This window comes from Mesoplodon bidens (genome assembly GCF_964165515.1).
Source record: "Mesoplodon bidens genome assembly, chromosome: 10".
NCBI classification, from domain to species: Eukaryota; Metazoa; Chordata; class Mammalia; order Artiodactyla; family Ziphiidae; genus Mesoplodon; species Mesoplodon bidens.
This window is the reverse complement of record NC_138172.1, coordinates 68,184,595-68,211,954: the sequence shown is the minus strand read 5'-3', so window position 1 is coordinate 68,211,954 and position 27,360 is coordinate 68,184,595. Positions and strand designations below refer to the sequence as shown.

Sequence of the window (27,360 nt, the reverse complement as noted above, 5' to 3'; positions counted from 1 at the left end):
TTCATAAATATTTGTTGAACAAATTATGAACAATGACCATGATCTCAATTTAGGAGGCAGTGCAGGATTCTCAGTTCTCCTCAAAGAAAACCAAAATAAAACCCAAAACCAGGGCCATGGGTGATTTGTGGAAAGCTTTCTTTGGATTCAATGTGACTTAGCCTGGAATGTGACTCTTGCCTACGAAGACATGTTGCTTTAAAATGTTCCAAGGGACTTCCCTGGTGACACAGGCAGGTTAATCCGCCTGCCAATGCAGGGGAGACGGGTTCAAGCCCTGGTCTGGGAAGATCCCACATGCCGCGGAGCAACTAAGCCCGTGTGCCACAACTACTGGGCCCGCGCTCTAGAGCCTGAGAGCCACAACTACTGAAGCCCGTGCTCCTAGAGCCGTGCTCTGCAAGAAGAGAAGCCAACGCAATGAGAAGCCGCACACCTACAGCCCATGCTCCGCATCGAAGAGTAGCCCCCACTCGCCGCAACTAGAGAAAGCCCGCGCACAGCAGCAAAGACCCAATAAACCCAAAAATAAAAATAAAGGAATAAATTAATAAAAAATAAAAACGTTCCAATTCAACCTGCAGGGTAGGGAGCTTTCTAAGAAGTATCAGAGGTTGAAGGAGGAAGTGAGAGCAAAAATGCAACTGTAAAGATATGAGGGGTGGGAGTGGGGAATCAAGGTGACGAGTGCATGGATACAAGGGAGGAAACCTGGAAGTAGGAATTCTAAGAAATTCATATATTTATCCAACAAATTGGAATGATGAAGTGAGAGTGACCAAAAGGGTAAAGATCAGCAATACCTTCACTCATTCAACAAATATGTATTGAATGCGTCCTAGGTACCTGGCATTTCTGATGGAAAAGTGATTAAAAAGCAGACAGTTGCTGCCTATGTGGAGCTTACAATGAACAGCAGGGCAATCATTCAATTATTCAACACAAATTTATTGAGCATTTACTAGGTCTACCACATTGCTTTAGGCACCAATGATACAGCAGTTAATGAAAGAGATAAAAATCCCTGCCCTTTTGGGGATGAGACAAATTACAAAAAGGGATAGGTAAAGTGAACAATATATTAGACACTAATACAGTAATCAAGCAAGTGTAAAACTGCAACTGAGCCAAGCAGGAATACAAGGCATAGTGAGAGGCAGTGACTGGGATTGAGCCTCACAAGGAGGTTAAGGGGGATTAGGGGCGGGGAGCAGAGCAGAAGCCCTGGGCAGGAGAGTGTCCTTCAGTGGGAGAAGCCAAGCTTGTGGGGCTGAGAATTAAGGTTGGAGACCTCGGTGACCCTCTAGCCTCCAGTTTCCTCCCGCGTCTTCTGTTCCCACAGGGTTCGTCGGGAGACTCAAGTGAATTACTGTACGTGAAGTGCGGGGCGCGAGGCCTGGCATCAAGGAGGCCCTCAAACAAGAGTCGTCGAGAGCGGAGGGCTGGGTGACACAGGTAACCGCGGCGCAGCTGGGCCTCTCCTCGCTCCCCACCCCGGCTGCCCAGACTCCGCTTCCTCGGCCCGCTCTTGTCCCCCGCCCGCCAGAACGCCCGCGGGTTCGGACGCAACGGCTCGGGAACCGCCGGCGTCCGCGTCCACAGCGCCGCCCGCCTGGCTGGAGCTGCCTCCGGCTCCAGCGCCCGCTCTCCCGCCGCAGCCCGGGAACCAGGTGAGCCGAGGAAGCAGGGGAGCCGCTGCCGCAGCCGCCCGGGGCCGCGGGCTGCAGGTGGTGGCGGCAGGGCCCCGGCCCGGGCGTCGGGTGCGAAGGACCAGCCCCTCGTTACACTCGGAAGTCCCTGGGCGGGGCCCGCGGCGGTCACCGCAGGGTTAGGCACTTCGCGGCCGCTCAGTCAGTGTTTGGGGAATGAATGAATGACGGCCGTCTCTGGGAGCTTCTCTCTCTTAGGTGTCGGCTCTACTTGTGAAAGGCCGCGTGGAACAGCAGTGAGGAGAGATGGTGTGTGCGTTTGGCAAGCTGAATCCTTCCACACTTGTGGGTCTGAGTTGTCAGAAGCGCCAGAACTGGTCTACTCCATGAGCCTCACCTGACTCCCCCATCCGTCTCCTCCTGAGGCCTGACTGCCCAGACGCTCTTCCTCCTTTCAGACTTCACTGCTTTTGTTCATTTTGTTCCTTCTGACTGAGCCACCACTTCCACCTCTCTTGGCCCCTTTCTTTTCCTGTTAAGTTCTGTTTATGTATGTGTCCCTCTGCGAAGCCTTCTCCAACATCCCCACCCCAATAATGAGTTTCTCTCCAGCACAGCCGTTTGGTAATACTCTCACCAGGTCGCATTAAAGGTAATTGTCGGTGGCTTCCCTGGTGGCGCAGTGGTTGAGAGTCCGCCTGCCGATGCAGGGGGACACGGGTTCGTGTCCTGGTCTGGGAAGATCCCACATGCCGCGGAGCGGCTGGGCCCGTGAGCCATGGCCGCTGAGCCTACGCGTCCGGAGCCTGTGCTCCGCAACGGGAGAGGCCACAACAGTGAGAGGCCCGCAAAAAAAAAAAAAAAAAAAAGGTAGTTGTCGGTGTGTTCCCACCATCCCCATCCACTAGACCGAGTGACTGAGAGATACTGAAAGCAATGCTCTTTGCTTGTGCCTTTTCTTTTTCCACATACATTCCCCCTTAAAAGCATAACATAAAAGCATAACGGGCAAAGGGCTGTTGTTTCTGATGGAATTACACATATTTTTTTTGAAATTCTGGAAGTGAATTTTACCTTCCCATGATTGTAGAGAACATATGAAAGATGACAGTATGAGAGGACAGTCTTGAAACTAAACTAAGGTTCAGGATTTCACATCTGTTGGGTTAATAGTCAGAAAACTGGGCTGTATTTAAATATTTTATTCTTGGCTTTTAAAGTACTTTCAACACATTATGTAAAAGAATCAGTTGATGGCTGGATGCATAGGGGTAGTATGGGGGATGAAAGAGCTAGGTCAAAAGTACCCGTGTTAACAGTATGCCGCAAACTAGCACTGAATGACTGAATAAAGATAATTAGCTATATTTACAGTGGTCTTCATATTTCATTGTGTATCAGAATCTTCTGGAGGGCTTCTTAAAACAGGCTGCTGGCACATCCTCAGAATTCCTGATTAATTTTGTCTTGCTAGTTGGACCTGAGAATTTGCGTTTTCAACAAGTTGCCAGATGATGCTGATGTTGTTTGTGGGACCAAGTGTGGGCTACAGAGATTAATTTCTATTAGTTAGTAGTGAATCCAGATATCCCAAACTATGTTACATTTGTAGAATATGAAAATAAAACCTTAAGTTGTTCAGACCATGGCCCACCCACCTAAATATTTTGTCTGATGGCAGGGAGCATCAGGGAATTGTAGGAGTCAGTAACCGAGATTCCCTCTTGTGTTGTGTCTCAGCTGAAAGGTCATCATCCCATCAGTGTAGTCTGGATTACTTTCTTCGGAAATGCATCATCTTTTCCACGTTAAAGTACATTTGCCACTTGTCCGTAACAGCTTCTGATCATCATACCTTATAGGGAAGGGTCCTGCTAGTGCATAAAAACAAGCCAGTAGGGCTTCTGTGAAGTCAAGAAAGATGTAATGGAACTGAAGAAATTTCAGAGATGACTACTAAAAACAAAAAAAAAAACAATAAGGAAATTATGTGTTTTCCCTTGCTGCCTTTAGCCAGTCATATGATAAGTCCTTTAAAGACAGCTTTCTACCTGCCCCTCCTAGCCATCCTGACTGTGGTCCCATGAGTTGTGACTTGATTGCCTCTCCCTTAGACTACCATGGTAGTAATGGGCTCCCACTGCTCTTTTTGCCTCAGTCTCTCCTATCTCCAGCACTGTCCAATAGAACTTTCTGTGATGATGGAAATGTTTTATACCTGCCCTGTCCAGTACAGTAGCCCCTGCCACACGTGGCTGTTGAGCACTTGAAATGTAGCTAGTGTGACTAAGGAACTGAATTTTTCATTTTATTTATTAATAATCTTTAGGCCGTGCCACGCGGCATGTGGGATCTTAGTTCCCTGACCAGGGATCAAACCCATGCCTCTTGCAGTGAAGTGTGGAGTCTTAACCACTGGACCGCCAGGGAAGTCCCTCATTTTATTTTAATTTAATTTAATTTAAATAGCCACAGGTAGCCAGTGGCTACCGTACTGGGCAGCACAGCTCTAGACTATACCACTGACATGATTCATCTTCCCAAAGCACATCTCTGTGCATATTACTACTCCTTCTTGAACATTTTAAATAGCTAAAACGTCCAGGTTCAGCCCAACATTCAAGACCCTCCAGAAATAGGCCTCAACCTACTTTTTTGGGTTTGACACTGACTTTACTCAGACCTATTGAATTACTTGCCTTATATTATCTCTGTAATTTTATCCTCTTCTCTTTCTGAAATACCTTATTCTCCTCCCTGCCCCCAGCTTAGCCAGAGCAGAGTTCAAACCATATCTCCCCCAGGAGGACTTCCTCATCCTTCTAGGTTGGGGTTATTAATCCCACTCTATAGGAGATCACGTGGCATTAGATGTGACATCTATTTTAGAATCAGAAAGACCAGGTTCAGATTCTGGCTCTGCTGTTTAATAGTTATATGATTCTGAGGAACCCACTAAACTCACAAGTGAAATGAGTATAATCATTATCAGGAAAATAATACTTATCTCTTGAGATGATGTGTGTGAAGAAGCTGGCATATGGCAGGCCAGCAATAAATGTTAATTCCTGTCTTTCCCACCTCTGAAGTCTTATAGCACCATATTTTGGTATTTTTATTCTAGTAAATTGTAGAGTCTTTGGTTTTTTTTGCTGCGGTTCCCTGACCAGGGCTTGAACCTGTGCCCCCTGCATTGGAAGCACAGAGTCTTAACCACAGGACTGCCAGGGAAGTCCCAAGTCCTTGTCCTTTTGTATCCTCAGAGCACCTAGCATTCAGCAAATGTTTGTGGAACACTGAATTAATCGACCACAGGTGAAATAGCATTCATCAGTCAGAAATATATAAAGGCCAAGAATGCATATGGTAGGAATTCATAAGATTGTGAAAATAAAAGCAGACAAGCTCACCAAATCCTGGTCTAATAGATGGTGGCCACCTCTTGAATTATAAATGATGTAGACTGAAGACAATAAAATGAAATCCTTCTTTCCATAAGTGAACTGATGAGATATAATACCTCCTAAGGGTGCGACAACAGAAAACATAAATGCTTTAGCTTTGAAAGAGAGAAATTCTTGGGGTATAAACTATAATTTGTGATGGGAGGAGATAAGGATATTTTGTCTTTAACAACAAGGCTCTGGGGACACTGGTCACACACTGTTGGTTCACAGACTGAATCTAGCCTGCAGAGATGTTTTGTTAGATGTGTACTGTGTTTTTAAAAATATGTAAAGTAATCGATAACATTTAAAAGTCAGAAGATTTCACATAAAAATCTGGAATTATGACTTCTCTGGGAAAAGATAAGATCTGGCCGTGCTGGACCCCACATGACCCATGGCAACAATTGCTGCAGTTGAGTAGCTACAGCTACCTTTCCCAGGCCCACTGTTTCCACTATGCTTGATGTTCATATGTTGCCTGCTTCATGCCTGCTTCGTGCTACTTTCAGAAACAAAATGCTGGATTCTAGACCCTGCATCTAACCCAGGATGGCAATTTTTATAATCTCAATATAATAAGCAAGTTAATTAAGCTCTTTTTAGTTGCCAGGAACAGATATATTCTAGTCATGGAAATTTATTGTAAGATTACATAGGAAAAGTAAGGAAGACTGGATCAATATTCCTATGGGTGGAGGAAAGAAAGGGAAAAATATTACTTATGTTTTAGTGTACAATTCTGCTTTTATTTTCTGTAAGATACGAAGTACTGATTCTCTTAATACATTGTAAAATACCTCTTCCATCCTCTTCTGTATTCCCCAACCACACTCTCACTTTATTGAATTTGTGATCGTTAGTTCTTAAGTGTTATACAGCTCACCCCTGCTACCCAGTGCTTTGAGAGTAAACATACATTATATAACTATGGCCAAGTTACCTAACCTTTCCAAAACCTCAGTTTTATCACCTATAAAATGAGGATAATAGTAGTACTAGGATTGTTGTTGGAATTAAAAGAAATAACTCATGAAAAAAATCTAGTGCAATGCTTGGTATATAATAAGTGCTCTAGAAATGTTGGTGATGATAATGTTGCTGCTGCTGAAGATACAGGATAATTCTGATGGAAAACAAATGTTGCTGATACATTAAACTTGTTTGCAGCCTCGCCTATAAAAGAACTACTTGTGTAATCTACATAATTTGAGTGTTTACCTATATATTTTATAACTATGCAAAATATATATATATGTATACTTTTTTACACATTTGTGTGGAAGAATATTAGAGTTCATGCTTTTTTTATTATTCAAAACCACAGATGATCAAGAACAGTTACACCTTCTCCCAGAGATGGATCTATATCCATCCTCATTAACTCTTTCTTCTCATTCTCTTTAAAACAGCAGGATGATACTACAGATTTTTAAAGCTTAAAGTGACCCTTAGAGATCATATTGTCAAACCATGTCATTTCATGGACAAAGAAACTGAAATTCACTTTCTAAGAAACTTGCCCCCAGTCATACAGCTAGTTAGAAAAACAGCCAGGGCTAGATCTCCAGAATCCTGATATCCTGTGCAGTGCTTTTTCTGCTACATCATGATGCCACTAACTGGATACTTGACCATAATTCAAGAAATATTTGTTGAGGGCCTGCTAAGCATCAGGCATTATCCTGGGCTCTGGGGATACAGCCATGAACAAAGTCCTGCCTCTTGGATTTACATTTTAGTGTGGGAAACAGAGAATGAACAAATAGACAAATATTGAATCAGGTACTGGTTACTTCTATGAAGAAAAGAAAAGGGTAAAGGGATAATGATGGATGCTATTTTAGAGAGAAAAGGAGTTAAAAGACACTATGTTGACCCCTTAACCCTTAGCATTTTCAGTGAAAATTGGTGATTATACTTTTACCTCTTAATCTTTTCCCCTGCAACATAGCAACATAAATGAATATAAAGAAAACTAGGCTTTCTAGCTGGACACCTGGGTTCTAGTCCTGACTCTAATTATTCAAAAACCAAGGCTGTTTAAACTTCTGGGCTTTGGTTTCTCCATTTTGAAAATGAAAATAATATATACCTTGCTTTCTTTATAGGGTTGTTTTAAGTATAAAATTATACAATAAATGGAATTTTTATTTCCATAAAAATGTGCCAAGGATCTAGATTTTTAAAAAACTGTCTTTTGTTTAACTTCTTTCCACTTATCCAGGAATGATGCAACCAGAGAGGAGCTTCCAGAGTTTGGGCTCTAGATACAGGCAAAACTCTTTCATGTATGATGTAAAGCGAGATGTGTACAATGAGGAGACCTTTCAACAGGAACACAGAAGGAAGACCACTTTCTCTGGAAACTTGGGCATCAACATCAGCACCATCAGTCACCACGTCCAGTGCCGGTGCGTGTGTGCGATCATTCAACCACCACCAAGCTGGCAGCCCTAAAACTCTACTTGACACCTTTGGTGCCTACTTCTGTTTTCCTCCTCTGAATTCCTGTCATCAGAAACCTTAGCTTATTGCATAATTCCTCTACAGTTTTTTTGTGGTTTGTCTTGTAGCACCTTCTTTTTTTTAATTTTTAATTTTATATTTGGCTGTGTTGGGTCTTTGTTGCTGCACACTGGCTTTCTCGTTGCTGCACGGGCTCCTCATCGTGGTGGCTTCTCGTTGCGGAGCACGGTCTCTAGGCGTGCGGGCTTCGGTAGTTGTGGCACGTGGGCTCAGCAGGTGTGGCGCGTGGGCTAAGTAATTGTGGCACACAGGCTCAGTCGCTCCGTGGCATGTGGGATCTTCCCAGACCAGGGATCGAACCCGTGTCCCCTGCATTGGCAGGCAGATTCTTAACCACTGCGCCACCAGGGAAGTCCCTTGTAGCACCTTGTTGATTATAAACTTCATGGACATAAAGACCTTAGCTGTCCCCCACAGCATCTAGGGATGATATTTAGTAAATACATTGTTTGATTAACCACCATTGCCAGTCTCCTAACAACAACAACAAAAGCAACCGTGGTGAACTAATTAATGATAGCAGAATGACTATGTAAACCCTATAGTTCAGGGGTTCGTAGCCTGTTTTTGTGCTGTGAACCTTTTAGCAGTCTATCAGAGCTAATGAACATCCTTTCAGAATATTTTTTTTTTACTTTTTTTAATTGTGGTAAAATATATATAATATAAAATTTGTTGTTTTAACCATTTTAAAGTGTACAAATTAGCAGCATTTATGACATTCACGTTGTTGTGCAACCATCACCACTATCTATTTCCAAAACTTTTTCATCACCCCAAACAGAAACTCTGTACCCATTAGGCAATAACTCCCCATTTCCCCCTCCTCCGGCCCCTGGTAACCTCTCTTCTACTTTCTGTCTCTATGGATTGTGTATTCTAAATATATCATTTAAATGGAATCAGACAATATTTGTCTTTCATGTCTGGTTTATTTCACTTAGCACAATGGTGTAGCGTGGATCAGTGCTTCATTTCATTTTATGGCTGATGATATTCCATTGTATGTATGTACCACATTTTGTTTATCCATTCATCTGTTAATGGATACTTAGGTTGTTTCCAATTTTTGGCTATCGTGAATAATGCTACCATGGATATTGGCATAGGAGTATCTGTTCAAGTCCCTGCTTACAATTCTTTTAGGTATACACTTAAGAGTGGACTTGTTGGATCATATGTTTAACTTCTTGAGGAATTTTTTTTCACAGCACCTGCAGCATTGTGCATTCACATCAGCAAGTGTTCCAATTTCTCCATATCCTCTCCAACATTTGTTATTTTCCATTTTTTAAAATTATAGCCATACTAGTAGGTGTAAAATGGTATCACATTGTGTGTTGCTTTTTTTTTTTTTGCATTTCCCTAATAACTAAATATGATGAGCATCTTTTCATGTGCTTATTGGTCACTTGTATATCTTTTTTGGAGAAATGTCTATTTACTTCCTTTGCCCTTTTTTTTTTTTTTTTTTTTTTTTTTTCTTTTTTTGCAGTACGCGGGCCTCTCACTGTTGTGGCCTCTCCCGTTGTGGAGCACAGGCTCCAGACACGCAGGCTCAGTGGCCATGGCTCACGGGCCGAGCCACTCCACTGCATGTGGGATCTTCCCGGACCGGGGCACGAACCCGCGTCCCCTGCATCAGCAGGCAGACTCTCAACCACTGCGCCACCAGGGAAGCCCTCCTTTGCCCTTTTAAAAATTAGGTTGTTTATCTTTTTGTTGTTGAATTATAGGAGTTCTTTTATGTATTCCGGATATTAAACCCTTATCAGATATATGATTTGCAAATATTTTCTCCCATTCTGTAGGTTGTCTGTTGATAGTGTCCTGTGTAAACAGTTTTCATTTTAATGAAATCCTATTTATCTATTTTTTTCTTTTGTTGCTTGTGATTTTTGTGTCATATTTAAGAAACTATTGTGAAATCCAAGGTAATGAAGATTTCCCCCTGTTTTCTTCTAAGGGTTTTATAGTTTTAGCTCTTAAATTTAGATCCTTGATCCATTCTGAGTTAATTTTGTATACGGTATAGAGTAAAAGTCTGACTTCATTTTTTTCCATGTAGCTATCCCATTTTCCCAGCCCTATATGTTGAAGAGTCTATTATTTCTCCATTGAATGGTCTTGGCCAGAATATTTTTAAATGCATAAAATACATAATATTATAAAGGAAGCCAGTTATATTGAAATATAGTTATCAAAATATGAAAATATCCAAAAATTATATTTAATGATTGTGGGTCTAATAACTACCATACTTTCTAAGTAATGATGAATATAAATGCCATTTTAAGATATCTGCAGCAATTTTAATGTAATATGAAGATATTTGTGATTCTATTGGTGAAGAAGTGAAGCTCTGCTGATACTACTGTGGTTTGTTGTCAATGTTCATAACTGAAGGAAATGCTACATTTCAGTTAGGAGGTTAGTGAAAATAAAGATATGATTTTTCCTAAAGTCACATACCCCCATGAATTCTATCTAGAGACACCTTGGTCATCCATGGACCTCAGGTTAAAAATCCTTTGTGACCTACATCATGATATTAACCCTAACTACTCAAACTGTCCTCACTCACACTCCAGATTCATTAGTCCCTCTTGTCCCTTGATTTATCACTCACAATTGGCATGAGTTAGGTGACAAGTGAAGAAGGCCTCCATGCAGCCCTATTGCAGACCTTCCTCCCTCTGAGCCTTCTCCTTTGCCCATATCCTGACTTTTGCAAGTCGTGGTTTTGGATGTCCCTCCCCTGTCCTATACCACAACTCTCATTTTTTCTGCTCCAGGATGGGTCAGAGGTCATATATCAAAGAGAGCATTTGGGGGCCACATTGGTTTTGTCTCTACAAAAGGATAATCTTTTCCTGACTTATACCTCATCATAAACAGGTACTACCAAAGAAATTTCAGCCTTATTCCCCTCCAGCTGCCCTATGCTTAGACCCTTAAATCTGACCCACACTGCCTGCCATGGGTTTTTATAGCAGTGCTTATTCCCTACTTCTAAAACAAACAGTTATATCCACTTCTGAATTTTATATCCACTTCTGAATTTCTGAATCCACTTCTGAAAGGTAGCACAGCACTGTGGTTAAGAGCAAGACTCAGAAGCCAGATTGCCTGGTTTTGAATCCCAGTTCTGCTGCTTTCCAACTGTGTGCCCTTAGGTAAGCTATCCATGCCTACTGTGCTTCAGTATCCTCATCTATACAATGGGGATGATAAAAGCACCTACCTTATAAGGCAATTGTGAGGATTTAAAGAATATTTGTAAAGCACCTAGCAAATAGTAAAATAATAATAATAATGATCTTTTAATTCCATCTCTCTCTTTCTGCAGAAAACCTCATCTCTTCCTTCATTTTCTCCCTTTTAGTTACCCAGCTGCAACACTCCCTCTTTACAAAAATCTCCCCTGTGCTTTCACATCAGCTCTTACATTCCTCACTTTAAAGATGCTTTAACTAGGATCCAGATTCATGTCGAAGTGCTTATAACTCTTCCACCACCAGCTTCAGTTTCTGGTCCTCTAACTCCTTCCTTGATCCCTGTCAGTCTTAGGTCCTCATTATTCCATGTCCATTTTCTTTTTTTGCCACGCCAAAGAGCTTTGATGACTCTTCCTAGGGTGGCTGGTCTTCCAGGGTGGCACATGGAGGGGAAGGGACACTGGACCAGATGCAGAAACAAATTGTCCCAATGCCATGCTGTATTCTCCCCCATAGAGGGCCATAATTGGAGACAGCGCACTCTCCACACCCAGGGATTCTCATAAAAATAGCAATGTGGTGTTCTTTCTAAACCTATGGTCTTGCTTCTGGCTCCTGAGCAGAATTCAACAGCTGTCGATAGGAACTGTGATGGTAATAGACTGGATAGAACACTGAACTAAAAATCACGAAATCTGGTTTCTAGCCCCAGTTCTGCCCACACTTGTTACTGTGACCTTGGCAAAGACATTTACACTTCTCTGGCCTTAATTACCTTAGGGACTGTAATGCTCATATTTGTTAGAGTCAAGCATATTGAAATTACTTCTTTTCTGAGCATACATTTTACCCTTGCATACACTGAAGTTATATTTGTTGCTACAGTCAAATCCCAATTATTCAGCAATAGCTCATACATGAAAAATCTCCATACTCTTTGTTTTCAGCCCATAATGAGATATAAATAGCAAAAAGCAATTTAAAACCATATTAGCTTTACTAATGGATTAATTGATTAACAGATTGATTGACTGGTTTACAATGATTCTGCTGTTTTAGATGATCTAAAGGTTAAAGTAGGTTTTCTCAATCTCAGTACTGTTGACATTTCGGACCATGAAATCATTTCTTGTGGAGGGCTGTCCTGTGCATTGTAGGATGTTTGGTGGCATCCCTGGCCTCTACCCACTAGATGTGAGTCATGACAATCAAAAATGTCTCCAGACATTACCAGATGTCCCTTAGGGAACAAAATTGCTTCTGGTTGTTATCCACTGGGTTAAAAGATAATAAGACCTTATTTTATTGCCTTTTCTTTCCATGGCTAATGCCATAAGCACAAGACTCCATATTCTATATTTTCTGTAAATTTCTGCATATTACAGGTCAAAGCCATGTAGAGTTAATGCTTGGTAAAAATTTTAGTATACAAAAATGATGTGACTGTGTTAATTCCCTGCCACCCACCAATAGCACATCTCAAAAAACTGTCCTTACCAAGAGAAAGCCATAACAGTCCATTTTTTTACTGGAAAATTTTGGTAGGTTGAATTCTTTTCAAACATTCTGTAAAACCACAGGCCTGATTCGTATGCTGGACTTACAAGGCCTAGTTCTTGTCATACATATGGCACTGGTTCTCAGTTGAAGGTGATACTGTCCCCCAGGGAACATTTAGCAGTGTCTGGAGACATTTTTCATTGTCACAACTAGGGGAGGGGATGCTATGGCATCTAATGGGTAGAGATCAGAGATGCTGCTAAACATCCTACAATGCACAGGACAGCCTCACAACAAAGACTTAGCCAGTCCAATATGTCCAAACATCAGTAGTGTTGAAAGAAACTCTGCTGTATGGGAAGAAGAAGGTACTCACTATGCCTTTTCTTGGCCATGTGGGCTTTTCCTTTGGAGAACCTAATCAAGTCTCTGTTCTTTCTCACAGCTGCTCATGGCACAAGTTTCGAAGATGCATGCTTACAATCTTTCCCTTCCTAGAGTGGATGTGTTGTTACCGATTCAAGGATTGGCTTCTTGGAGACTTACTTGCTGGGATAAGTGTTGGCCTTGTGCAAGTTCCCCAAGGTAAGGAAGATACGAAGGTTTTTCACCCACAGACAATACATCAGACCTGGTCACTTGCCCAGAGTAAACAAATTACTTGTGCTAGATGAATAGAAAAAAAATGTGAATTCCATTCACATCATTACCATTTGTTTCCTTACCTGCCAAATTTCTAACTCTTCTAGGGTAGTTCCAAAAGTCTCAGTTTAGTTTAGACCCCTGATACTTTCTAGAGTATTTGTAATGCCTGCTCATGGTCATTTTTTGCTTAACTAGTCATTTTATACTCACTCCAATAGATCTCACTTGGCATTGGTTTTACTTAAAAAGGTGAAGGGTAGGAAACACAGCATGCTAGCTTACCTTCAGCAAGTTACACACACAGCAGTCCAGGGGATACTCTTTGGTCTTACAAGTGGCAGTTCAGATATAACACAACAAGATCACACAGATAGGTACGGGAGCTATCTGGGCTTTAGAAGCCTCATTTCCCAAATAGAAACCAACATCTCTTGTAATTCCCATAACTGATGCCTCCATGGGTCCCACAGCGACATGCCCAGTTACAAGAGTCATTGTGCTCTGAGAAGCTCAAAACTAAGGCTTCCCACAAGATATTAATCTTTAATTCATAGTCCCCTTGGTCCAGATGGAATATACTAATCAGGCTCCTTTTACCATAACTAATGTTGGCTGGTAACACAGCTGACATTCCACCATTATCAGGTTTCCAAAGAAACAGAGCTAGAAGGTTAACCCAAGATCAACTTTATCAGAGAAAGAGAAAGGATTTTGTGTTAATCTGTTACTCAGAGTAGTTCACTATTCCCTACGTAGTCTTTAAACACCTCTGTTTCTCTATTCTTCTGGGGCAAACCAAGCAGGGTTGAAACTTGTGATTGTAAAGCACAAATGAAGCCAACCAAAGGGCCAGTGGTGGCTGAAATTCAACTCTGGCATAGGGCTGTTAGCTGGAGAAAAGGGATCCCTTTAAAATAATTAATTAATTATCATACAGTAAAATTTACTTCTTTCATACAGTTCTATTAATTTAAACACAGATATAGGGTTATATAACCGCGCCACAGTCAAGTTACATAACAGTTCCGTCAGCCCCAAAACTCTCTTGTGCCATCACTTTTTAGTCACATCCTCTGCTAACTTCAAACCCCCAGCAACCACAGATCTCTTCTCCATCACCATAGTTCTGTCTTTTCAAGAATGTCATATAAATGGACTCATACAGTATGTAACTTCTGAAGGGTGGCTTCTTTAATTCAGCTTTATGCCTTTGAAATTAATGCAAACTGTTATGTGCATTGATAGTTTATTCCTTTCTATTGCAGAACAATATTCCATTATATGGCTATATCACAGTTTTTTGTCCATTCACTTATTATTATTTTTTTTTGCGGTACGCGGGCCTCTCACTGTTGTGGCCTCTCCTGTTGCGGAGCGCAGGCTCTGGATGCTCAGGCTCAGCAGCCGTGGCTCACAGGCCCAGCCTCTCCGCGGCATGTGGGATCTTCCCGGACCGGGGCACGAACCCGTATCCCTTGCATCAGCAGGCGGACTCTCAACCACTGCACCACCAGGAAAGCCCCATTCACTTATTGATGAACATTTTGTTTCCAGTTTTGGGCCATCACAGAGTTGCTGTGAACATTCATGCACAGGTTTTCGTTTGAAAATATTTTTCGTTTCTCTAAGGTAAATAACCCAGGAGTGATATTGTTGGTTATATGGGAAGTGTATGTTTAACTTTGTAAGAAACTGCCACACCGTTTTTCCAGAGTGGCTGTACCTACCATTTTACATTCCCACCAGCAATGAATGAGAATTCTAGTTCCTCCACACCCTTGTCAGCACTTGATATTGTCAGTATTTTTAAATTAAGCTTTCTATTTTGAGTTAACTATAGATTCACATGAATTTGTAAGAAACCACAGAGAAGTCCCTTGTATCCCTTACCCACTTTCCTCAGTAGTAAATCTTGCAAAACTATAGCTCAGTCTCACAATCAGGATGTTAACATTGATGCAGTCAAGATACAGAACATTTCTACCACCACAAGGATCCCTCATACTGCCCTTTTATAGTCAGCCACACTTGCTCCCTGCCCCCATCCCCTCCTTAATCCCTAGCAATCACTAATTTTTCTTCATTTCTATAATGTTATCATTTCAAGAAAGTTACATAAATGGAGTCATACAGTGTGTAACCATTTGGTATTGGCTTTTTTCCCTCATCATAATTCTCTGGAGATTCATCTAGGTTGTTGTGTATATCAATAGTCTATTCCTTTTTATTTCTGAGTAGTATTCCATGGTATAGATATACCACAGTTTGCTTAAAATTTCACCCTTGAAAGACATCTGGATTGTTTGTAGTTTTTGGCTATTACAAATATAACTATTATGAACATCTGTATGTAGGTTAGTTAACATAGTCTTCATTTCTCAGGGATAAATGTCCAGGAATGCAATTGTTGGATTGTATAGTAGTTGGCATGTTTAGTTTTCTAAGAAACTGCCAAGCTATTTTCTAGAGCGGTTGTATCATTTTACATTCCTATTGTCAATGTATGAGTGATACAGTTGCTCTGCATCCTCACTACCATTTGGTGTAGTCACTAGTTTTTACTTTAGCCATTCTGATAGGTGTGTAGTGAGATCTCATTGTGGTTTCAGTTTGCATTTCCCTAATGGTTAATGATGTTTAATATTGTTTCATATGCTAATTCTCCATCTATGCATTTTAATGAAATGGCTCTTCTTGTCTTTTGCTCATATCCTAACTGGACTGTTTGCATTTTTACTTTTGAGTTTTGAGAGTTATTTATATATTCTAGGTACTAGTCCTTTGTCTTTTGTGTTTGGCAAATATGTTCTCCCAGTCTGTAACTTTCCTTTTAATTCTCTTAACAGAGTATTTACAGAGCAAAATTACTAACTTTGATGAGGTCTACTTTTTGATATCTGTTATTTTAGCCATTCTAAGAGATATGTAGTGGTATCTCATTGTGTTTTTAATTTGCATTTCCCTAATGGTTAATGAAGTTGAACATCTTTTCATGTTTTTATTCGCTGTCCTTCGATCCCCTTTGGCAAAGTGCCTGTTCAAGTTTTTTGCCCATTTTTTAATTGGAATTTTTTTCCTATTGTTAATATTTTTGTTTTGTTTTGTTTTGTTTTTGTTTTTTTGCAGTACGCGGGCCTCTCACTGTTGTGGCCTCTCCCGTTGCGGAGCATAGGCTCCGGATGCGAAGGCTCAGCGGCCATGGCTCACGGGCCCAGCCGCCCCGCCACATGTGGGATCTTCCCGGACCGGGGCACGAACCCATGTCCCCTGCATCAGCAGGTGGACTCTCAAGCACTGCGCCACCAGGGAAGCCCTCCTATTGTTAATTTTTGATAATTCTTTTTATATTCTGAGTACAAGTCCTTTGTCAAATATGTGATTTTCAAATATTTTCTCTCAGTCTGTAGCTTATCTTTTCATTCTCTTGACAGTATCTCTGGCAGAGCAAAAGGTTTTAATTTTTTTTTTTTTTTTTTTTTTTTTTTTGTGGTACGCGGGCCTCTCACCGCTGTGGCCTCCCCTGTTGTGGAGCACAGGCTCCGGATGCGCAGGCTCAGCGGCCATGGCTCACAGGCCCAGCTGCTCCACGGCATGTGGGATCTTCCCGGACCGGGGCACGAACCCGTGTCCCCTGCATCGGCAGGCGGACTCTCAACCACTGCGCCACCAGGGAAGCCCAGGTTTTAATTTTGATAAAGTCCAATTTATCAATTTTTTTTCCTTTTATGGATTGTACTTTTCTTATCACATATAAAAACTCTTCACTTAACCATCAAGTCACAAAGATTTTCTCCTATGTTTTCTTCTAAAAGTCTTACATTTTATGCTTTACTTTTAGAACTGATCCATTTTGAGTTAATCTTTAAATAAGTTGTGAAGTTTAGGCCAAGGTGTATTTTTTGCTGCATTTTTAAAGAAGTCTATTCTCCAACGAATTGTTTTTGAACTTTTGTCAGATATCAAATAGCCATATTTTTGTGGGACTATTTCTGGACTCTATTCTCTTCCATTGATGTATATGTCTACCCCTTTCCCAATATCATGTATCGATTATTGTATCTTTTTAGTGAGTCTTAAAATTGGGTAGTGTGATTCCTCCAATTTTGTTCTTTTTTGAAATTGTTTTAACTATTCTTTCATACAAATTTTAAAATCAGCTTGTCAATATCTACAAAAAATCCTTCTGAGATTTTGATAGCTATTGATTTAATTCATAGATTACTTTGAGGAGAATTGATGTCTTATTATGTTGAGTTTCCACTCCATGATCACAGTATGTCTCTTCATTTATTTAGGTGTTACTTTAATTTCTTTCATCAGCATTTGTCATTTTCAGCATACAGATTCTGTATATATTTTGTTAGATTTATATCTAAGTATTTCATTTTGGAAGAGATATTGTATATGGTAATTAAAAACATTTTTGGTTTCCAGTTGTGCATTGTTTGCATATAGAAATACAACTGAATTTTGTGTGTTTACCTTGTATCCTGCAACTCACTTATTAGTTCTAAGAATCTTTTATAGATTCCCTGGGACTCACTACATTGATAGTCATATCATCTGTGAGTAGAGACAGTTATGTTTTCTTCCTTCTAATATGAATGGCTTTTATAACTTTTTCTTGCTTATTGTACTAGCTAAGACTTCCAGTATATGTTAAATAAGAGTGGTGAGAATAGACATTTTGCTTTGTTCCTGATCTCAGGGGAAAAGCATTCAATCGTTCAACATTAAGTATGATGTTAGCTGTAGGGTTTTTGTAGGTGCCCTTTATTAGGTGGAGAAAGTTTGTATCTTTTCTAGTTTGCTGAGAATTTTTATCATAAGTGAATGTTGTATTTTGTCAAAGTTTTCCCTTTAGACTGGATTACATGAGTTGATTTTAAAATATTGAACTAGCCTTGTATTCCCAGAATAAAGGAGTACCTTTAAAATTTTTCATATGGCAGATACAAACCAAAATGATCCATTTGTATGAGTATATTCACTTCCAGGAAAGTATCAGAAAGTCTCTAGAGCATTCTTGTGGTGCTGAAATGAGAGACCTGAACTCTTGGCACTGATGCTTTGCCTGTGAGTCCCCTACTGACACCCACTTATCACACATCCTTCGTTTATGGTCAAAGTTTGAGGATATTTCTTTGCTAAATTTCCAAGTCATCAGCATAATTTCGTACCAAAATAAGAATGACATTAGGATGTATAAGTATACCTAGCATCCAGCACAGTATTTGGCACATAGTAGGTACTCAGGATATTTGTTGAATAATGATTATATAACTGTGAATGAATGAATCCAAGCAACTCTTGCTGACTGACTAAGGAAATGTGTGTTATTTTAAGTAGTGTGAATAATGAAATAATTTGTAGTGTAAATAATTCAAAAGTTTTACTTATATTTAAACAGGTAGGACCTAACGACTTAATAATTTTCTTCAGATGAAACAAAAATACTGCATGATGAAAACCTTATTAAAAAGGTGCTGGCTCTTCCTTACAGTAGAATCCGAATTTACAAATGTGAAAGAAAATAGAAAATCACCATTAGTGAAAAACTATGGTAATACTTATTGGAGATAAAATCCACTAACAGAGGTTAAAATTAGTGGGTAAAAGTTTGCAATCTATGTAACAGGATTTGCATAGTTTCAAAGTATCTTCCTCAAGATATTTATCAACTACTCCACTAATTTACAGTAGAGAACCTGGGAGAAACTACCTTAAACAAGTGATCAGTGCTATCACCACCAACAGTAAGACATATGGAGATCACAAATCTTGTGATATGATGCACTAAAAAGGACACAATGCCATTTCTGTAGTATGTGCATCAAAAATGTATAACCTTAGTATGATCATAAGGAACCTAAGCAACCCCAAACTGAGGGGCATTTGGCAAAATAGCTCATCTATTAATACTCTTCCAAAGTGTCAAAGTCAAGAAACACAATTAAAGACTGAGGAACTATAACAGATTTTAGGACTAAGGAGAAATAACAACTAAATGGAGTAGGGAGCTGTGGATAGAATCCTGGAACAGAAAAAGGAAATTAGGGGAAAAACTGTTGAAATTCAAGTAAAGTATTTAGTTAAATTTCTAATGTTAATTTCCTGATCCCAATAATTATACTATGACTATGTACAATGTTAACATTAGGGGAATCTATGTAAGGTATATATGGAAATGTTCTATTATTTTTGTAGCTTTTCTATAAGTCTAAAATTTGTTCAAAATGTAAAAACTTTTTGAGGTTTTGGAGAGTCTGGAGACTTGGTTTCTCTCTGTTTCTCCATGGCTTAAGCTTAACTGAGACTTAGACCACTTAGTTCTCAGGCCGTTACCAAGTAATTCTCTTACCTTCCCTGCATTGGTGAGTTATTTGAAACCCTACGTTTCAAAAGACTTTCTCCTCACACTACATGTTGCTTATCAAGAATAAATAGGGCTGGGCTTCCCTGGTGGTGCAGTGGTTGAGAGTCCGCCTGCCGATGCAGGGGACACGGGTTCGTGCCCTGGTCTGGGAAGATCTCACATGCTGCGGAGATGCTGGGCCCGTGAGCCATGGCCGCGGAGCCTGTGCTTCCAGAGCCTGTGCTCCGCAACGGGAGAGGCCACAACAGTGAGAGACCCACGTACCACAAAAAAAAAAAAAAAAAAAAGTAAATAGGGCTATTCAGGGACTTCCCTGGTGGCGCAGTGGTTACGAATCTGCCTGCCAACGCAGGGGACACGGGTTTGAGCCCTGGTCCAGGAAGATCCCACATGATGTGGAGCAACTAAGCGCGTGTGCCACAACTACTGAGCATGCGCTCCAGAGCCCGCGAGCCACAACTACTGAAGCCCGTGCACTTAGAGCCTGTGCTCTGCAACAAGAGAAGCCACCACAATGAGAAGCCCATGCACCACAACGAAGAGTAGCCTAGCCCCTGCTCACCGCAACTAGAGAAAGCCTGCGTGAAGCAACAAAGACCCAATGCAGCCAAAAAAAAAAAAGAGTAAATAGGGCTATACGATATTATAGTGGAATTCACAGGCAGTGTATTAAAGCAAGGAAAAGAATATAAGTGTAAAGAATTGCAAAGCAAGAAATAAAACTTCATTCGTAGATGTATTTTTTAATGTAGAAAATTCAAAAGAATCTACAGATAAATTAATAGAATTAATAAGATTTTATCAAAATTGCTGGATATAAGATGAGTAAATAAAAATCAATTACATCCCTTTATACCTGCAGGAAACAGAAAGTGAAAAAAAATTTTAAATACCATTTACCAAAGCATAGTAAATATGAAGTAAGTTGTAATGAAACTAAGAAATGGTATGCAAGACCTCTATAGAGAAAATATGCAACTTTATTGAGAAATATTAATAAGGACCTAAATTAATTGAAAGATAGCATTTTCCAAGAATAGGCAAATTCTTTTGAAGAGCAACACGGGAGGATTTGCTCCTCCAGCTATCAAGACTGAATATAAAGTTATAATGTTTAAGATAATGTCCATCAAAAGTAGAAAGAATAGGGCTTCCCTGGGGGCGCAGTGGTTGAGAATCCGCCTGCCGATGCAGGGGACACGGGTTCGTGCCCCGGTCCAGGAGGATCCCACATGCCGCGGAGCGGCTGGGCCCTTGAGCCATGGCTGCTAAGCCTGCGCGTCCGGAGCCTGTGCTCCGCAACGGGAGAGGCCACAAAGGTGAGAGGCCCACGTACCGCAAAAAAAAAAAAAAAAAAAGTAGAAAGAATAAATAAGCATTCATATATACGTATATTGGACTACACAGAAGGAAAATGAGCACTCTCAAGCAACTCACAGCAACATGGAAGATACTTATATACATAATAATAAGAAAAATAAGCAGAAATAAAAATTGTATACAATGTAATTCCATTAATATAAAGTTCAAAAGTGGACAAACTAAATTATACTGTTTAGGGATATGTATACCAGTGGTAAAACTATAAAGAAAAGCAAAGAAATTATTATCACAAAAGTCAAAATAATGAACACCTCTGTGGGGAGGGATGGAGTTGTGATTAAAGATTTGGGTGGGGATAACGTGAGTGTTTGTTTTATAAATATTTATTAAGCTCAACATCTATTCTAATGCACTTTCTATTTATATATTTCACAATAAAAATGGGGATTACTAAATTTATTACAAAACTATTACTAGACTAATTACTAAAAAAAGTAATTAAACAGTGTGGTGGACTTCCCTGGTGGTGCAGTGGTTAAGAATCCGCCTGCCAATGTAGGGGACACGGGTTCGAGCCCTGGTCTGGGAAGATCCCACATGCCACGGAGAACCTAAGCCCGTGCGCCACAACTACTGAGCCTGCGCTCTAGAGCCCGTGAGTCACAACTACTGAAGCTAGCGTGCCTAGAGCCTGTGCTCTTCAACAAGAGAAGCCACCGCAATGAGAAGTCCGTGCAGCACAACAGAGTAGCCCCTGGTCGCCACAACTAGAGAAAGCCCGCATGCTGCAACAAAGACCCAACACAGACAAAAATAAATAAATAAATAAATTTATATAAGAACAAAACAGTGTGGTATTACAGACTTAGACAATTAGGCCAGTGGAACAGAAAAGGGTCACACATTTATATGTTGCATGGTTTGTATCAGATGTGTCACTATAGAAACAGACTTAAAAAATGATGTGAAACAATTGAATACTTATATGAAAAAAATCAATTTGTAGACCTCTACCTCACAGCATACACAAAAATCTGTTCCTTTTAGATTAAAGACCCAAATATGAAAGATAAAACTGTAAAGATGTTTTTGGAATAAAATAGGAGAATATCTTCATGGTCGTGAGGTAGAAAGTTTCTTAAACAAGACATAAAAAGCACTAGCCTAAAAGGAAATGACTGTTAAGTTGAATTAAATAAAACTTAAGAACTTCTGTTTATTCAAAGACATGATGAAGATTGAAAAGCAAACCATAGAATACCCAACAAAGGACTTAAATCTATAATATATATATTCCTACATATCTGTAAGGAACTGCTAAATAAAATTGATCAACATTATTGGTAATCAATGAAGTAGAAGTGGAAATTAACTAACTCATACACACTAAAATAAAAATTCTGACAGTATCATGTGCTATTACAGATGTAGATAAAGGGAATTGTCATACGGTGTTGGTGGGAATGTAAATTGTACAAGCATTTGGAAAACAGTTTAGCATATTCTGGTAAATGCCCCAGCAGTTATGCTTCAGGGTATATCATCTTGAGGAATTTATACATCTGTGTACCTGGAATCATGTACAAGAATATTCATAGCAGTATTGTTCATAATGGCCCCCAAACTGGAAACAAAGACAGGAGACTATGTAAGCCTGGAGACAAAGAGAATGGAGAAATAGCTGCCTGGATCCTGATGGCTTTTTAGTTCTGTTTCCAGTCTCTGATGAGGCCCAACTGACCTTTGTCCTCTTTTAATAAATTTCCTATTTTGGGAATTCCTTGGTGGTCCAGTGGTTAGGACTCAGTGCTTTCACTGCCAGGGCCTGGGGTCAAGACTGGGTTGAGGAACTAAGATCCCTCAAGCTGGGCGGTGCAGTCAAAAAAAATTCTTCGCTTTTGCTCAAGCTGATTTGAGCAGGTTTTCTGTTACTTGCAGTCAACTGAGGCTTGCTTAGGGAAAATATGTGGAAGAGGAACCTATAAATTACAAAAGACTCAAGAGACATATCTACTAATGTGAGGACCTAATTTGATATAAACACAAAGATTGTAAAAGAAAGCACAACAACAACAACATCAACAAAACAAAACACAACATATAATAGCAAATAACTTTTTTAAAAGATCACCCCCAAACCCACCACACCTCTGGTTCAAGGTCTCTCATGAGGTGGCAGTCAAGTTGTCAGTTATCTCAAGGCTCTACTGAGGCTGGAGGATCAGCTTCCAGGCTCACCCATGTTTGCTGGCAGGCCTGGGTTTCTCGCCATGTGGGCCTCTACATGGGCTGCTTGAGTGTCCTCACAACACAGCTGCTGGTAGGACCATGTGTGGGGCCCAGTGCAAGGTGAAAATGCAGAGTCCCTAGTTCAGAAATTATCCAGAATTTCAAGATGGTCAGAGTAGAGCATTAAGCCAAGTGTGGAGGCTTTCTAAGCCCAGGGCACTATGTGATTGCATAGGTCACACACCCTTGAAGTCAACTCTGTCAGCTGATGACCTGAATGAAAGAGAGAGCCAGAGAGCAACCAAGACAGAAGCCACAGTCTTCTTGCAACCTAATCTCAAAAGTGACATCTTATCATTTTTGTTGTAGCCTATTTATTAGAAGTAAGTTATTTCATGCTTTAGGGGTGGAGCTCAAAAAAGGGCATGAATACCAATTAGCCATTGTAGATCATCTTAGAGGTGGTCTACCAATACAACCATATATGAGAAATCAGGGAAATTTGAACATTGACTGGATATTTGATGATGTTAAAGAACCATTAATAATTTCTTAGGTGTGATGATGGTATTGTACTCAAAAGAGGGTGTTTTTTTAAAAGATATATACTGAAAATATCTACAGATGAAATGATTTAGTGTTTTGGATTTGCCTCAAAATAATATGGGATGGGAGAGGAATGGGGGCATTGATGAAACAAGATTGGCCATGAGTTGACCATCGTTGAAGTGGGTGATGGGTACTTGGGGGTTCATTATACTCTATTTTTCAATAAGTTTAAACTTTTCCATTAAAAAAAAGCCTTGCTCATTTAAGGCAATAAATTGGCTCACCGGACTCATAACTGATTTCTGATGAGCACACTGGTATGATGTAAATTGAAGAGAGTCCCTCAGGGCAGGAGCTGTGGACTTGAGACGTCAAAGGATGACACCATGCATGTTAATCCATTTGCCTCACAATTTCCAAATTCTTATCGTGCTTCTTAGAAAAGAAAGTAAGTACTGAAGAAGGAGCTGAAGGAAGAGACTGGAGTGGTTGGCATATGGAAGAGAGACAACACATACCAACTTGGAGTCACGTCAGTTAAGTGTGACAATCCTTGCCTGTTCTCCAGCTTTTTCTCCAGCCCTGGAGGATTCCTAGGGCCTTCTTGTACTAGACTGGGCGTAAGAATGGGGCTCTTCTGAGCTGTTGGAATTAAAGGTCTTATTGTTGTGATGTTTGCTTTCCATGATTTGCATGAAGGCCTCACAGTGAAAGGTGTTTAAGCCTATGATTTAGAATTGATGTGTAAAAGCTTGTGATAAAATAGGAAGAGAAGTTAGAAATCAAAGGAGATAATAAAAAGTACTAATTAAGGGCTGTATGCCAAGGGATTCTGTTACCATAGTCAGCTGTATACATGGGTCATTTTTATTTTAAATATTCTTTACAGTTTTTATTTCAGGTGACTTTTAAAAGCCAGACTACCTTTGCTTACTTAAAGTATCTTGCTTTTCAGTCCTGACGTTTGGTTTGCTGGCAAGGCAGCTGATTCCTCCTCTCAATGTGTCTTATGCAGCTTTCTGTGCTTCAGTAATTTATGGAATTTGGGGATCATGTCATCAAATGTCCATTGGTGAGTTCAGTGCCGGAACCACAGGAGGTGGATGAAGTCTCCATCTCAATCATTTACTTATTGCTAAGGAACCCAAGCTAAAGCTATGTTTAAGGTAGAAAGAAAGGAGGCAGAAGATGGATATTCTATCCATAGGGTTAGTGTTCAGATTTTAGAAATTGAACACTTCTTTTGTGATATTATTAATGTCACCACCAGACAAACAGGCCAGCAAGCTATTAAAGGAATTATAGGACAAGAGGTACTTTTCTTGGTGAAATTACCACATGTTGGAATCTGACTATCCTCAACCTGGAAGATCCAGAAATGATTTTGCCAAAACTCCTGGAGTGGATCCACTTTTCAGCTGTACCCATAATAACCAAAATCTGTGGACCTGATTTATAATAATCATGTCAGGGCTTCCCTGGTGGCGCAGTGGTTAGGAATCCGCCTGCTGCAGGAGACACGGGTTCGAGCTCTGGTCCGGGAAGATCCCACATGCCACAGAGCAACTAAGCCCATGTGCCACAACTACCGAGCCTGCACTCTAGAGCCCGCGAGCCACAACTACTGAGCCTGTGTGCCACAACTACTGAAGCCCACGCGCCTAGAGCCCGTGCTCCGCAACAAGAGAAGCCACTGCAATGAGAAGCCTGTGCACCGCAGCAAAGAGTAGCCCTTGCTCACCGCAACTAGAGAAAGCCTGCGTGCAGCAACGAAGACCCAATGTGGCCAAAAATCAATCAATAAATAAAATAAATTTATATAAAAAATAATAATAACAGTAATCATGTCAGATTATTAATTTACATTGAGAAAATGCTGTCATAGTAATCAAAGCACTCAAACCCACAGGATAAGCACTTTTCTTCCCTAAGTCAAAAGTCCATCTACTAATTTATAATTGGAAATGACTGTTACAGAGACCAGACTAGCTGAAGGTCATATAATTAGCACAATTTCTTCCCCTAGGTGAACCTATACAGAAATCAAATCACAAAATGCCCTGAGAATCTCAGAAGGGCATCGCCAACATTCACTCAGTAAAGTGCCTTTTTCTGAGCTTCCAGACTGTATAACTGACCAAGCAACCAACACTGACCATTCTGACTGTCACAGTTTTTCTCCAGGTGTGTTTGTATATTCAGTCCAGTTGCCATCCCATTCTGTTGAGTGCTCCTTTGCCTTTTTTAAGGACAATATTCCATATCTTTACTAAAATCTATTATGCGTTGATTTTACATTTGAACACTAAGAGAACTATTTTATTGCCATTTTTCCAAGTTCCCAGAGCACATTACAATCATTTCCAAATACTGATAACAAGGGCTACTAGAGTTTTGTTTCTGTTACGTACTTTAAAGGTAAGATTTGCCTTTGCCTCCCTTATGTTGATAGTAGAAGTAAATGAAATTATATTCGTAATAGGTTTAGCTCCATGTCATTTTGCACCTAAAAAATCCTTCATAAGTGTTAGGTATTATTTTTCTTCTTATTATTATTGATTAGCTTTGTTTTCTGATCCTTTCACCACCATCTCATTTTTTACCGTTTCTAAGAATGGGCACAGTGGCTGAGCCTGATAAACATTTCTAGTCAATTTCTCTTTAATCCTACTCCATATTCCCATGATGCAAACAGGTTAATACCTAGACCACCAAGATCTAAAACTTGTGAGTTGGTTACAGTACGTGGAGCCAGAGTTCTTTTCCCTGCTCTTTCTTATTTCTTGGTGGCCACTTTCAAATAAGAAAAGTTTGTCAGATCAAGGGCAAAACATCAGACCATGCCTTGCTTTTGTCAATATCTGTCAGTTTACCTGGACTTAAAACCTCACCTTCTGCCTAAACGTTTTCTTTCATAGGTACATTCTTCCTTGTGAGTGCTCTGACGATAAATGTCCTGAGGACGTACCCATTCAACAGTGGCCACCTAATACTGGGAACTTCCATCAAGGATGACTCTTCTAACCTCTCCTTCTTTGAGAACTATAACAAATCCTTGAGTGTGGTGGCATCCACAACTTTGCTGACTGGGATTATTCAGGTAGGACCTGAGTCTCTGAACCCCTGAAAAAGCAATAAATAAATAAAGGGTCTGCATGTGGACCCCTTCCTTTAATTGCTCCTGTTACCCATTGTGATATATCTGGAACTTAAGTGATTTTGTGTGTGTGTGTGTGTGTGTGTGTGTGTGTGCAATTTATTTAATTATTTATTTACCCTCAACAAATTTTTTTTCTTTTACATCTTTATTGGAGTATAAGTGCTTTACAATGGTGTGTTAGTTTCTGCTTTATAACAAAGTGAATCAGTTATACATATACATATGTTCCCATATCTCTTCCCTCTTGCGTCTCCCTTCCTCCCACCCTCCCTATCCCACCCCTCCAGGTGGTCACAAAGCACGGAGCTGATCTCCCTGTGCTATGCGGCTGCTTCCCAATACTTAAGTGATTTAATTTTTCAAAAACATGGGTCTTGTGGATAGGCTGTCTCCTCAGTAACAAAACTTCTCCCTCCTCTGAAATCTACCACATTGGTTTAGGATGAGATACTCAATATTTTCATCAGTCCCTGATACTCTAAGACTAAAGAAGGGTCCCAGGGACTGTGGCCTAGAGTTCTACTCATGATTTCACGTTTTAAAAATTTCTTTCCATTCTTTCAACAAGAATAGCATTCATGGGCTCACATACTATATTTTTGGTTAGTGAGCATTAGAGTCAGACCTGAAATCCTTTTTCTGCAATGACAGGACTCAGCTAATGGACAATATCAATGATTTATTAAAATATCAGACCTTGGGGCTTCCCTGGTGGCGCAGTGGTTGGGAGTCCGCC

The 27,360-nt window shown here is 40.3% G+C and overlaps 1 protein-coding gene across 1 annotated transcript in view; it reads left to right on the top strand.

Annotated features, from left to right (window-relative positions):
* Window positions 1–1,354: 1,354 nt before the first annotated feature.
* Window positions 1,355–27,360, top strand: part of SLC26A8 (solute carrier family 26 member 8) — a gene marked incomplete at its 3' end in the record, with an annotated part of 70,332 nt that continues 44,326 nt past the window's right edge. Inside the window, exons 1-5 of the mRNA XM_081246439.1 lie at window positions 1,355–1,455; window positions 7,323–7,509; window positions 12,788–12,927; window positions 24,420–24,536; window positions 26,383–26,564. Coding sequence (XP_081102565.1) covers window positions 7,325–7,509; window positions 12,788–12,927; window positions 24,420–24,536; window positions 26,383–26,564 — 624 coding nt within the window. The 5' untranslated portion in view covers window positions 1,355–1,455; window positions 7,323–7,324. The remainder of the gene's footprint in view (window positions 1,456–7,322; window positions 7,510–12,787; window positions 12,928–24,419; window positions 24,537–26,382; window positions 26,565–27,360) is intronic.